Source organism: Diadema antillarum, unplaced genomic scaffold, assembly GCF_040938485.1.
Source record: "Diadema antillarum isolate AM-2024a unplaced genomic scaffold, OU_Dant_1.0 seq00000908_RagTag, whole genome shotgun sequence".
NCBI classification, from domain to species: Eukaryota; Metazoa; Echinodermata; class Echinoidea; order Diadematoida; family Diadematidae; genus Diadema; species Diadema antillarum.
In genome coordinates this window covers 923,979-939,265 of record NW_027271765.1, presented here as the reverse complement: position 1 = coordinate 939,265, position 15,287 = coordinate 923,979, and the positions used below count along the sequence as shown (strand labels likewise).

The following is a 15,287-nucleotide window of genomic DNA, read 5'->3' as shown; positions in this document are numbered from 1 at the left end:
AATCATACTGTAAAATTTTGCCAGTATTTCTCTGGAACCACATGACATCTCCCAGCAGCAGGATAACTTGAATATCTACTTATGTTTTAAATGACAGGTGGAATATGACTGGCTGGGGAATATCATGACATGTTTGACGGATAACTTGATATTTGAACCCATCGATGAACGATACAAGATCCCTAATATGGTCTAACATATGACAACATACATTTCAGAGACAAATCATAATTTGACAAACATTTGAATTCCTTCCTCTGCTCGCCATATTCAAAATGAAAAGCTGCAACATAGAGCAATACAGTTATTGGTTTATTGTACAATTGACATTTAGCTCATGCTGGTTTTAATTCATACAGTATGAGCAGATTAAGACTGGTACAGATTTCTTTAAAAATCAGACCTGATATAATACAGTTACGTAATTCTATCTAAGGTGTTCCATGTTTTAGTAAACTGTGATATTAGGAGCAACTAAATATACAAACTAAAGGAAGGCTCTCATCACAAATTGACTTAGGCACAAATCTCCACTTTATTTTTGTTTTTGACATGAAATTGGTAATGAATTGTATCCTTTACTTCAAATCACTGTAGTCCTTTTCAATAATGAACTTACAATTATGATCTTTAGGAAAATGCATACGTAGTTGTGAAGTTAGTTTATCAAAAACCTGATTTTTCAACACTTTTGTGTACGAGCCAAAAGGAGAGTAGTTGATGTTATGACTACTGTTGTCTCCTCTAGATGGCATATTTGGTAGTTTTTTATATTACTGTTTAGAGAAAACAAAAAAAAACTCTACTAAGAGATAATTTTTTTTTTTTCATCTCATTGCATATAACTTCTATAGTTTCTTGTGTCTATATCTACTAAAAGACTCAGTAGCATGGGAGAGATAAGAGGCCCAATTGAATAAATCTTCAATTGATGCCCTTCACGGTCCATTACAATACCACGTCTAGCAAAGATCTACTAAAATAGAATTTCCCCAGCAGTGGATAATATGTGTTTTGAAGTGCATGCTAATTGGTAACATTCTACTCCAGTCTAAGTTCTTCAGCTGGGTGTGCACTCAATTAGAGATCAGTAATAAAACTTTACACAATCCCTACGGGTATTCTTGAATATATCCCAGTTGGGCCAATCTTTCCAGTACATGGTATCCTCACGCTGTTGGGTCTTTAGAGGGATCGCATAGTTTGGGTTGAGACCTGGCTGCAGGTTTCTAACATTTTTTGGTGAGATAATGAGAAACCTCTCATGAAATGTGAAACAGCATGTAATTCCAAGAGGAATTCAATGCTCATTCGATGAAAATTGCTTTTGAAATGGCTGAGATATACAAAACATAGCATCCCAATGAAAGGTGGGACCCACCTTTTATTACGATCGCTTTATTTCGCTTCATTTTTGGATGTCTCAGTCATTAAAAAAAAAAAACAATTTTTATCAAATAAACTTTAAATTCCCCTTACAATGGAATGCACTGTACTATTCTGTAAGTGGTTTCTTGGTATCTAGCCAAAAGTTAAAAAGCCAATCCTCATCTCCACCAAGACTATACCATCCCTTTAAATCAACTCTGGAAGTGGTGTGGACGTTCATACTAGATTCCACTTACTGGTCTTTGGGAGCTCCACCTCTTGGACCGACGGCACTGAAGGTGGGTTCTCCATCTCTTTGGTCAGGTCTTCCTCTTCATCCTTGGTCCCTCGCTTCTTCACCCCGAGAGCCGGACTCCTGCCCCTGTGAAGGGAAAAGCAGTCGGCACAGCCAAGCACGTAAAATGGATAAATAAAGTACCCTCGTCATTACGCGGACACAACTACGTCAAGAAGTCCTGCATGGCCTCAACCACGCAGTCTTCCTAAAATGCGTCAGCTTCATGACAACTTGTTGGAATATATCAAGGGCTGACAGATGTTTGTTATGTGATCATGTATTGCATCTCAGATCAAATAACCAATCAAATGCTTTCTTAGGTTTAAGAGTTATAGCTGGGGGGGGGGGGGGGTGGGGATGTTTCTTAAATGCACAAACTTTGATAATCATACAGTTTTATATTAGTCTCTATATGACAATTGAAGCCCTGTATAACAATGGAAACCTGACCCTTCTGGAAGGAGACTGGTGTTTCTGGCACAACTTGCAATCAACATTGCAAAGGATTTGTCATAAGGTGAACAAATTAAGCACAAACTTACGGCTTTTTCCTCCTCTTGTCTGGCTGCGGGGACGGCGAACGCTTCCTCTTCTTGCCGGGACCGCCGCGCTTGTTCATCCCTCTCTCATGGTCACCGTCGGCGGAGCTCTGATATAGATGATCGAAAACAAGATGCCATGCATACATCATCAGACCTTGTGTACATGACTGTCAAACAACAGCTTCTACTACACACAGAAAAGCAGAATTTGGGATTACTCCTCTTTCATAAATACAGCCAAAAGAGTAAAGACACAAACCACCTGAAGCCATACATCAGCAATTACTCACTAATCCTCCTCGTCGGATCTGTAATTAACTGACAGTCCTTATTCCGTTACTAATCTGTAATAAGTTAGGTGCAGTTTTTTGGGCAAAATCCTTGTGAGTAGATGGTGGGTCTTACTAAAAATACCAGTGGCATATTTTGTGGTATTAATCCATCTGTCATGTATGCCCTTTCCAGACAAAACACATATTTTTCAAAATGAATTATGAGAGATGAATGTATGTATGTATGTATGTATGTATGTATGTATGTACGCATTGACTTCACAATAGATTGAGTGCCACACTGCCCAAAATCAACGCAAGAAGAATTTCTGTGTTAGATTTTATCAAATTATTTTGCATCGTAGCAACAAAAACACACAAAATAGTGATCCAAACCCTAAACTGAGCAGGATTTTTTTTTTTTTTTTTTTTTTTTTTAATTCAAAGGCAATATCTTGCTAAATTTTTTGGTAGTCAAACACTGAAACATTGAAATAACAATAATTCCTTGACTGGGGTGCGCTCTTCAAATGTGCAGCACACATAGAGCCGGCCTGCATGTTTTTAAAATTACTTTCACAAAATTGTCATAAATTGACAGCATTACTATTAATTTTCAAAAACCTATTGTGGGAAAAAGAATTGTAGTGCACCATAGTTTTAGAGAAATTAAATTTGCCATTGTTTTGTGAAGCCTCAACATGAGGAAGAAAAAAAAGAAAGAGGGTGTGCGAGGACATGTTGTGTCATATGAAGGATGCTGGGTATGAGAGATCAGAGAAGCGTACACTCATATTATAATACCAGAATAATACATTCTGAATTAGCAAAATATTTCATCGCAGTCTGGCATAGACTTTACTGCTCGCATTAATTTCTGCGGTCAGCTCGCACAATCTGAATTATCACGCCATTTTTGCAAAAATGCAGAGTAACACTACCTATTTTCCTGAAAGGAATTTTCTGCATGACTCATCTCAGACATACACAGAAGACAGAATATTGATTCCTAATACGAATTCAAGATTAAAAACATATTTTGGCACTTTGTGCACAAAACAATTTGGGATATTTCATCAAACGACAGACGTACACAGAATATGATCAACAATTACACATCCCGAGAGACATGATATTGATTCCTCATATGAATTCAAGATAAAACATATTTTGGCACTTTGTGCACAAAACTTGGAATATTTCACCAAACAACAAAGACATGACCACAACAACAACTTGAAGGTCTGAATAGGAAGCCACACAACACAACTGACTTCCAGATGTCCTCAGTTTTCTTTACACATATGAGGTACACTGAGGTAGGTTCTCTTACGAGAAACCGAGTGCTGCCCTACTCACACTTCTGAATGTGAGGACTAACAAAATGAAAAATACTTTCTTGAATCTGTTTGACCATCATTGTCAAGTGTTGTAAAAGTGGACACTATTGAGTGATGATTTTTTTCCACTGGCCTTACTGCAGCGAACTTTGTTTGTTGATTATTTTGTGGATGAGAAAGCGCATGGTACATAATCTAATGCCTAAAAAACAAATTTGTGAGCAACTTTTCTCCTCAAAGTCTTGTGGAGCTCAATACAAGTGAAAAATTTCAACACCGCTTAATATTCCACAATTGAGGTAAATAAAAAAAAAAAAAATGAGTGCTCTAATCGTGCCATGTAAAATATTGGCTAATGTGACACCAGGGCGGTTTTGAACGTCTTTATGAATCGTGTAACACAGCAAGGGCATAAGGAGGATAAACATTGTGAGCATAATTTTCTCCTGCAAGGTCTTATGAGCAAACTAGCACTCACCTCTTCCATGTTGGCCTTAGCTGGGTACGCCCGCCTCCTAGTGCGTCCGTTGGCTGGAGTGATAGGAATCCTCGTCTCTCCCTGTTTTAGTGTGAAACCAAATACTTACTGTCATCATTTCATGCACTGCTTAATGCTTCAGACAGAGATGGAAATCTGGGCCATGTTTAATTTATCTGCTCATATAGAAGGATCAGCCAGGAACTTCCCATTATTTCTGTTGGTATTCCTGCAATATGGGTCATTTCTTCTTCTTCTTTTTTTTTTGCTCTGGTTTTGTTTGTTTTTGTTTGTTTGTTTGTTTGGGTTTTTTTTAACAGGGTAGGGGTGGCTAACCCCACATCCATCCCTCCTCCTATGCGGGCTTAATGGAATGTACAGACCGGATGAATTTCAAATGTCCATCTTAAAGGGACTGTACAGTACTGGTTGAGGTGGGTATTCATGTTTTGAACATTCTTAAGTGAGATTATGAGAAACCTCTTATGAAATATGAAAGAGCATGTAATTTTAAGAAGGATTCAACATTTATTTGATGAAAATTGGTTTTCAAATGGCTGAGATATCCAAAAAAGTGATAATAATAAAAGGCGACAGGCCACAACTTTATTAGGATCTCTTTGTTTCACCTTGTTTTTGGATATCTCAGCCATTTCAAAACCGACTTTCATCAAATAAACTTTTGATACCCCTTAGAATTGCATGCTCTTTGACATCTCATAGAGTGGTTTCTGAATATCTCACAAAACGTTATAAGCTACATCCTCATCTCGACCAGAACTGTACACACCCTTTAAGTAAATGGTCTACATTAGAACAATAAGGTTAATTCATCCTTCTAAAACATTAATGCTTAGCATCTGCAAGACCATACATGCATAACTTTTAATTCTTATAACCACATTCTGCTGAAAGTATAACCTCTGCCTGAGCCAGCCTTTGTATTAGCCGGTTATTGAATCAACTCTTGGTAACAATTACTGCGTGCCACAAATAACTACATCGTTTCTTTCTACACACACAAGTACTTACATCCATCTGAACTTCATAGTCCTCTTCATTCATCCACTCGTTGAATTCATCCAAGTCCAGAATCCACTTGGCATTCACCTGTGACATGTGTCAGAGATTGACAAGAGGAAAGATCTGCATAAAACCACAACTCCCTGGAGAATGACTGCTTCTTCAATGATATTGGACATCATACCCTAACGCAAGCTGGTTTGCCAAAGCTTCATAGCATCTGTACACATAATTGCATCATATTATATTGTATCATATAATGTCATTCAACCATATCATTTCATATATCATATCACATCAAATCATGCCAGTAGTAGGGGCACTGTGGTGTAGTGGGTAAGACTTTTGGCTTTTAGATGGAGGTTCAAAGTTTAGTGAATCTCATCAAGTCGTTTATGTTCTAGAACGGGATGGTTTTAACCATGATGTCTCTCTTGACCAAGGGGTATAGATGGGTACATGGCAATGTGAGAGTAAAAACTATGACAAAGTCCACTGGTAGAGCAGTGGCAAAACTGAAGAGGATACTTTGGATAGAGAAGACCACATAACTATCACTATCACTTCATTATTCTCTTGAGCTCAGCTAACTTTGTTATATGGACAATGTCTGAATAAACTTTGCATGCATAACATAAAATCACAGCAGAGGCAGTGAAATAATGTAAAGTAATCTCAAAGAATGCATGCCGTGAGCTGACATAACACTCTAAGCAAAAATAAATTTTGCATATGAAACTCTATTTTCTTCTCCCAGCTCTTCTAAGAGCTATTTACTCATACCTAAAGGCAAGCAATCTTTTCTGTGCCTACTGCGTGTCGTTATACACATATTGCCTCTTTAGTGGTGGAATATAACGCTTGAAATCCCCATGGGAGTTATATTTTACCAAAGAGCCTATATCTCAATGAAATATTGTCTCGAGGAGGAAATATAACTCTGATGGGACTGCCAATATGATTAAAGTCAAGGCAACATGTGATCCGCCATAACAAAAGGATCCGAAAGTCGGGGAGGTCAGTTTTCCGAAAATGACATGACATTATTTCCTTACTCTTCCGCTTTAATTTCACATATAATACAACTCAAAAAATTAATTGGTTGCGGATATATCAATGATTTTATGAGAATGAGAGCATGTCGAGTGGTCTAGGAAATCAGCGTTTCCAGAAAACCGCCTTCAAAGTTCTCCTTCTGACGGCTCAGCCGTCAGCGACTTTCAGATCCTTTTATCGTGGCAGGTCACATATGTGTCATACCATATGGTCCACATAAATACACATCATTCTATTCTAGCCCTGCCAGCAGCCAGAGAAATTCTTTAATAATATTAATACCTGGCATGACATCACTGCTTGAAAAAGAGTAACAATTTTGATCCTCGCTGCATTAGTCATGTGACTGTATCATGACTAATGACCAATCAGTATCTATGTAGACCACTTCATATAATGACATGACTGTGAACCAGGAGAAAAATGCATTGTGTCTACTCACCTCCCAGGCACCGTCCATGGTGGCGAGGTGCTCAGCATCACCATGCACCTCTGACGAAGGCACCCAGGTGTCATAGCTGTCCGGGAAGTACCACCAGTGGACGAGAGTTGATCGCTCCTTGCGCGCGATGGGCCTCAGGTACTCCTCACCTAAACATGGGAGTTGGAGTAGAGAAGGGGATGACAACTTAAATCACAAGCAAATAGTTCTACTTGTACTTAAAACAAGTGTAAGACTGAATGAATTTTGTTGTTGGCCATCGAAGCACGGCACCATATGGAATTGAAAAAAAAGAAAAAAAAAAGAAGATGGTTCAATTTGCCTGAAAAAAAGGAATCTAGCACATCTGAATGTAACACAGCATGACAAGTTTTGTGTTGTATTCAACCTTAATGCACACTTTCAATGGAAAAGTTATCCAGGCAATGTTTCTCAGCTGTGCCTTATCAAACAACAAATCATAAGGGCAAAACACATTTCAACTAGAAATAAAGCATTTAAGAAGGCCTTCCATGTGTAAAAGCTCATTACATAGTACTGGGGCCACAAAGACAGCCATAAACTTGAATACATCACATGTGTATTCCTTTAATTCTGTCAATTGTAATAATACAGCACTGGTGAGGGAACAGGAAATAGTTTCCATTTAAAATTTCATAAACAGACTGGGGTTAACTATTAACTGAGTTAACCCTAACTAGGCCGGGCTATTTAGGTAGTTGATAGAGCCGGGGGGGCCTCCCAGGCCCCCCTCCAGATCTCGGCCATCGACCGCGCGATCGCGACGAAAATTGGCACACACATTGCCTATGATGTAATCTAAAATACCATGAAGTTAATTTCTCAAAAAATTATCATTTGTGCTAGATTATGCTAATTTATGCATAATGATGCATGAAATCAGTCTATTTGGTATAAATCACAAAATAAAGCTCAAAACAGGCACATTTTTTGTGTAAATATTCTTTTTAGTGTCCTTAGCAAATGTAATAAATAACAATTGTGATATCAGAAAAAATTCTGAAGTATTTTATTGTTTTTTGAATTTCTTATGTATTTCATTGTTTTTTCGACTTTATGTTTTTCATTGTTTTTTCAATGAAATTTGTCCGCGACATCGCTCCTAACAGAAAAATATGTTATTCATTGATTTTAATCTATAAAACACCAAAATAATCATGCTTTTATGAAATTTGCCTGCAAGCACAGTTTGCATTGAAATTGTACACGAATTCACGTTTTTGAGCAATTTTTGGTCTGACATGCATGTACATATTTATGCGTAACTTCGGAACCGCGCGCCCGGGCGTCGCAAATTTGGTGTCAAAAGATGCGGGAGACTCGAAAGAAGTTAGGGTTTAGACTCATTTAAACCATTCATATCTCACAGAAAACAGCCAAGGCAGTAGATTTGATTCTCACTCGTATCAAAAGACAAAGTTGATTTTTCTTTCTCAGCAGTAAAAGTATTGACAGCTCTCATTCAGCAAATGGGGAAGGGAACATGCCTTGTTAACCAGCTTACCTTCTGCAAGAGGCTCTGGTGGAGAGAACACCACATGAGTTGCAACATCTGGGTCATCCACAACTGTACCCTGGGATGGAGAAAAGAACATCTCAAACAATGTAAAAACTGTCTCTATAACATTAATATAAAGGTAGCAAAATCATTCCATCAATAACATGATTATGGAACTGACATTGAAATTTCCCTACACATGCAGTGGGAGACAAGAAGACATCTAACATTGTTGTGGCCATTTTACACGTAAACATGTGTGTTGTGGTATACAAATTTTAACACGGAACGCAACTTGTAATATCTCAATTTATATCTTTATCTTTGCATACCATGCAACCCAGCCACACACATTATGACGAGGCATAAAAGATTATACCATTTGTTGTTGTTGTTTTTTATTCTAGACCCTAGAATATGTCAAAGACATACTATTGGACACAATTTTGCTGTAAGGCTGCCGCGGGACATTTTAACTGAAGTTTATCTCCATATCTAGATTCATATTTTCAAATATGCCTCTTGAAGATGTGTATGACAAATACTGCAGTGATGCACGACACTTTAAACCCAGATTACAGGTCCTGTTTACCATTGGGAGCAGTGATTTCAAAAATGTTCAAGATATCACTTTTGATGCATATGTGTAGGTCAGTTGTATAACAAAACCTCCTACCATATAACAATTTTGCAAGAAAGCCTAAAATGTAAGGAGATATCAGTATTTTTCTCATTGAACCATAACTGTATACGGTTTAGTCTGGAAACATTTTTATTATAACTATTGTTCACATTCTGTATATTTAACAATACTTAATAACATTGATTATACTGGTTCCAATTTTTACATTGGTTGTTTCTATCCCTAACTCACATTTTAAGACTATTTTTAAGCACTAATGCTGGGTTTTTGTTTCATTTGCAAATGGTAAATTATGCCTTTAAGCAATATGGTAACATGGAGGGCCTGCAGGAGAAGGGGGATTCCAACAATAGATTGATGTTGTGATATCGACAAGGCTATGCCTTTGTTACTCTGCCCTCCGACTTACCTGGTGTCTCTTGATGATGTCTGTCAGCTTGGAGGCAAGCTTTGGCTCCACACTTTCGTGGATGCAGACCTGCGGCAAGACCATGCACCGGTTCTGGACCAGCGTCCGTGAGATCTGCATGAACATCTCCACGTTTCGGTCCATGCGGGAGGGCGAGTGAAAGTCGAACCTTCGCCTGGAACAGGGGGCGAAAGCCACAAAGGAAGATAAATGGCATCACTCATACCATGCTACTTCCCAGAGCTTAAAACCGTTCATCACTATTACACAAACACATTGCCTTCAGGTATGGATGTAATAAAAGTAATTCTAGCTGAAATGACAAGCAAGCTCCAGCAAAAGGTTAATATCCCTTTTTTTCAAGTCATTTATTGAAAATACAGCTAGTAATCTAAATATAACACCAAAGTGAGCTAACATCGGTCTTTATTACAGATTCAACAGTAATGTTATCCATGCAATAATTCAATTCATTCCAGATAAAGCATTTTTTAACCTATACCCCTTATTTGCTGGATTTTCTTCACACAGACTAACTTTTTGCCCTGCCATAGCTACACTTCTGCCAAGTTTGAAGGAAGTCTGAATGCGACCACATGAGATATTATACAAGGACAATAAAACAGTATGATGGACAATGTCAAAACACAAAGCCTATGTCAGAAGAATGACAATAATAGTATGATTCAAAATGACTACATAATTGGCAAGTTCACATGCGTTCGGATTCTTACCATCCTTGTTCACTCTTGAACTTGTACACAGCCATCAGGATGTTGCACAGGCCGCCTCCAGACTTGAAGTCTAGGAAATATTTTTGCTGGAAAGAGTATGAATTGACGCTCGATCAAAACATCACCAATGCTCATGCTGATTTCTATAGCTGAATGTTAAAACAAATACACTAGAAATGACATGATAAGTCTAAACAAACTCACAACTATTTGGTAATATCATATCCAGCATGATGTTTGACAAGTTTTATATCTTTCTAAATTTGTTTTTTATTATTCACTTCCTACAAATGATTTCCACATGAGGTAAACACATGAAAATTTCTATCACTGACCACCCAAAATAGCTTGCAGTCACTCGTTCCCACATAAAAGATTTTCATTTTGAAGATCAAAATGGGAACTGATCATCTCACATCACCAAAGACTATCACGGAGGAGATTGCTCTCTTCCTTCAAAGTTCCTACACTTTTCACCACATTCAAATTGTTGTCATAGAGTGCACTCTTCCTTGATTATCTTTTTGTTTGTCAAGGGAGACGGGGAAACAAGATATCACAGATGAAGATGCTTACAGGAACTCTCGTCAGGGGTGGGTTGCTGACATGACGACCGAAGGCATCCTCCTGAAATTGGATCAACTGTGCCAGCATGCTGGCAATGCTCTTGTTTGTTGGTGGTTCCGTCTGGATCCACTATTCATGGAAAACAACATGAAAGACAAACAAACATGAAAGAATACAATTTTTATTTACTACAGAGTAATGTGTAATGCACGTACACTACAGAATATACAGATATTGTAAGTTATCAAAATTGTGAACTTTATAAAAAACATTGCATAATTTACGGCCAGGTAAAAAAAGAAAGTAGTTCCTCGTCTGGATTTTTCGAGTGAGGTGATGAGGGAGGTTCTTACTTTTTTTCTGATCTCAAACAGCCGCATACATGGGCAATTGCAAGCTAGCGCAACGCCCTTGTGTAGTTTTGTACCAACTCGTAGGGGGGAATTGAACTCCCAACTGTGGTTTCCAGCCGGGTGAAGGATGATATGATTGAGGCATTCAAGCTCTTTCACAAATATGATCAGAGAAGTAGTGCCTGACTTAGGTCTGATAAAAGAATGCACAAGAGATGACATGGCAAAAAATTTAGAGTTTTCTAGATCACGTACCACTACAAGAAAGAATTTGTTTTATATGCATATTACGAAGGCAGTGTATGTACAGCCATGTGCATGTGATTGTTGCCATGGCCTAGGTTGATGGATACAGCCACATAACCTTTTTTTCCTCTTACATTCGAGACAACTTTATTTTCTATACGTGGTTTCAAATCAAATTAACTCCCATTAACTTTTCTCCTCGCATTTATATTGTATTTTTTTGTCTTGTGACAGACGTTCATCTTTTTTAAAAGCAAATTCTCTGAAAGTAGAACTCACTTCCAAATCAAAGGCCTCAGAAATTATGGCATTCCAATTTCATGATCAAAGGAAAGCATGCAGCCAGCCAGCCAGTTGCAACGGCGAAGCAGTCAGTGGTGCGCTGCAGTGGCTTAATGACGGCCCTACCTGTACACTGTATTATTATGTATAGGAGCTACAGTTCATAAACAGAACAAGCATGTGGCGCTGTGCATGCTCAAAAAGAAAAGCATAAAGCAAAGAAGGAAAATAAGATTGAAAACAACAGAGCACTAGGTAGACTAATAAAATGAGTGATGAATCAATGAATCATACAGGTTGAAAAGGAAATAAAAAAGGAAAAAAGGATACATCAGAATGAAAAATAAGAAAAAGATATTGAACAGGAAAGAATGAAAAATAAGAAAACGATATTGAACAGGAAAGAACGAAAAATAAGAAAAAGATATTGAAATGGAAAGGTAAAAATAAATGGAGGGACAGATAAACAATGATTTTCTTTCATTTTATGGTATTCCTTTGTGGATTTCCTCTTGCATACCTTTCTCAATTTCTCATTCAATCCTACTTTCTGCCTAGATCTAATTATTCTTTGTTTCCTTCATGGGCCATAAACGAAACAAAGAACATGAAGGAAACAAAAAAAAAAAACCACCCCAAAACAATTAGGAAGAAAGTATGATTAAATGAGAAATTGAGATAGTTGAACAAGAAAAAACCCCTCAAAGAAATGTAATAGGAAGGAAAGGGAAAGTTAGGAATACCTGACAATGAAAGAAAGAGAAAGATGCAAGGGGCTGCATATATACTACATGCACTCAACCACTTTGTGTAGAAGCAATAGACCTAACTGCTTTTGCAAGACTTGGCTGAGGAAGTGGGAAAAACTAATTTTAGCTTTTCAAAGATACCACAGAAAAAGTCGCTGTGATCAAACAATAAATCGACCCTTATAACTACAATATGAACGAGACATGACGTCATCGCTCATGAACGGTAGCAGTGCGAACCGTAGTGCTGCATGCGCGCGCGCTGAACGTATTCAAACTGCTATTGGGTATTGTGAGCACTGTTGCGTGTTGGGTATTTTTTGTGTCAACTGCTTGTGTACAAACCAGCATTTCAAGCGATCAAGATTTTCCAACAGTACAACAGTACACTAGCAAAAGTGTTAAAACTTAACTTCTATTCGCCTCTCTGGTGGAGTCTCAGATGCAATCATTTTACTGAATAACGAGGATCTAGCTTAGTAAGGCCATAAGGGCGAGTTTGTGGCATGTGAATATGATGGAATGATGTGCATGTTTCTTGACTAACGTAACGTCCGTCGTTAGCAGTGGTTAGTAAATTAATAGAGTAACTGCGTCAGTAAGCGGCCGTGCAGCTGTTCGCAGCAGGTACAACATACACGGTAATATACAGCTAAACACAGCATTGCACTGTTACATGCACACTACATATATACTAACACACTAGCAATCAACAAAAACCAACCGATAAAAAGGGCACGATCTCTAACGAAAGTGAAATTTTCTCACCTAAATGACAACATACTTTTGTATCACATCCAAAATGAAATTTTCGGTACTTCTTAACATAACAGTTAAGAAACAATGGTCCAAGAAACTGGATTTTTTGTCGTTTTCTCGATGTTCATGGATTTTGAAAACATATCCTCACGTAAAATAGAATTTTCGCGAGCCGATGTGGGCCGCCATTTTTTTCGGAAAGTGGCTGTTACCATAAAAAAAACATGAGAAAAACACAGGAAAGACATCAACAACACCGCCAGAATTGCGATCTTGTTTGCGGCCAATGCATGTGCGCACGCTATTTTCATGTGCTTTCGCAATGGGAATTGGCGCTTACGCAATGTTCGCGAGACATGTGAAGGCGTTCAGCTAAAGATCGCGGAGCACGCGCGTATTGCATAGGGATTATACATCGTGCCGCAAGCAGAAATACTACGTCGCATATCGCTCTTATCGGCGAAAATTGTGCCGGGTTTTGCCCTGGTAAATCATGAAAACTGCGTTGGTCAATGGTAAATTTCTTTTATGAAAACAATTTCGTTAATGAATAATCTTGTCTATGATATATGAAATGGTTGAAAATAATTTGCCTGATTTGTTTACAAGTTGGCTTAACAATGCTTAAACTGCCGCAAACGGGATATTTTACTCTACTTCTTGCATTCAGAATCAAGTCTTTACTGGACGTCATCATATGTAGTTAAAGTAATTCAGGTAATCCATAGGCATTCAGAGGTGTAGACTCAATAAGTCATAGGGGCAAAATCGTGAAATAGGCCCCACCGCAGTGCGCGTGCACCCGTGCGTTAGCAAGCAAGGTTAGGTTAGGGTTAGGGTTTAGGGTTAGGTAGGGTTGTATTTATGATTAAATTGGCCATTAAATTAGTCAAGGGACATTAGGGAGTCCTTCCGAGAATAAAAAGGAGAAGACCAAAGAAAAAAACGGGAGAAAGGGAGGACGAAAGATGCTATGCTGTGGAAATCGGCCCCACCGCCGTATGCATCTCGCGTAAACGCCGTTTGGTGGGGCCGCACTCACGAGTATTATACTGTGGAAGAAAGCCCCACCGCTGTGCTTATCTACCGATGAACGCCACACGGTGGGGCTGAATTCACGAGTATAAACAGGCGAGCCGCCGTAGTATTTGTATGGACACGCAGTGGTGGGGCCTATTTCACGAGTATGCCGTCATAGGTATGATAAAGTTCTCCCGCGCTGACGCTGGGCCCACAAATAGAATGCCCGGTCTAGTCCCCCCGGCCCAGCCAGGCCAAGCCAGGCAGGGCCACCCTTACTGCGACAGCCGCCACACACAGTGTGGCGGCTGCGCCGTGCTCCCATAAAAGATCTTCATGTTGAACAAACGGGTGCCTTTGCGGCGCTATATTTCCTTAATTTTTCAACAGAAACTACTAGGAATACTTACATGGGTCGATGAAACCTAAATGACTATCATCGGCGACTGTTTGATGCATTTCATTGCTTGTGATGCACAAAATGATGTCTTATAAGCAGCTCACCGATGTTCACAGAATTCACAATCACATGCACAAGCGCACACAGAATACTTGAACTAACATAAGCGAAACTGCGGGGAAGCCGCCAGGACCGCGCCTGGCGGCGCGGTCTCCGGGGCTAGGGCCACCCCAGCTCTTCACCCACAACACAATGCACAACCACCACACACCGCTGAACACCACCACACTAACGTTAGTCGTAACGTTAGAGTCTATGTAGACACCCATCTCACATAAATCTTTGAGGCTACTGATACCAAGAAAATTGTTACCTTTTTGCAGTTCCTCTGCAACCATGATTTGACATTATCGAGTTGGGAAACGGTGTCTGTTGACTCAAAAAACTTGAAATCAGCACCTCCGTCTTTCTTTCTGATCGCCATCTTTGTCTCTTTTCGGAGTTTCGTACTGAAAATGAAGTGTTGACAATTTAACAAATGTGATCATTTATAATGATCATTCCGATATATTTCTCAAATAAAAACAATATCATGTCAATTTTTTAAATTAAATGAAATTTTGAGCATAATTAATATTAAAATTGTATGAAAAACTCACAGAACATCCAAATGAAAACAAATATGCATAATTATCCAACACTTTCTTTGTGAATTACTGAAAATGGCGGCTTCCCATGGGTTACACGCTCGTACGGCAATGAAAAGGGGTAATAATTCATCTGTCTT

General features: G+C 38.7%; 1 protein-coding gene across 1 annotated transcript in view; it reads right to left on the bottom strand.

Annotated features, from left to right (window-relative positions):
- The window catches only part of LOC139741174 (SWI/SNF complex subunit SMARCC2-like), an 83,611-nt gene extending 68,617 nt beyond the window's left edge, over positions 1-14,994 (bottom strand). Inside the window, exons 1-10 of the mRNA XM_071651767.1 lie at positions 14,874-14,994; positions 10,701-10,820; positions 10,125-10,210; positions 9,391-9,565; positions 8,345-8,414; positions 6,820-6,968; positions 5,331-5,408; positions 4,299-4,379; positions 2,209-2,315; positions 1,626-1,750 (exon numbers count right to left, since the gene is read on the bottom strand). Coding sequence (XP_071507868.1) covers positions 1,626-1,750; positions 2,209-2,315; positions 4,299-4,379; positions 5,331-5,408; positions 6,820-6,968; positions 8,345-8,414; positions 9,391-9,565; positions 10,125-10,210; positions 10,701-10,820; positions 14,874-14,984 — 1,102 coding nt within the window. The 5' untranslated portion in view covers positions 14,985-14,994. The remainder of the gene's footprint in view (positions 1-1,625; positions 1,751-2,208; positions 2,316-4,298; positions 4,380-5,330; positions 5,409-6,819; positions 6,969-8,344; positions 8,415-9,390; positions 9,566-10,124; positions 10,211-10,700; positions 10,821-14,873) is intronic.
- Positions 14,995-15,287: the final 293 nt, after the last annotated feature.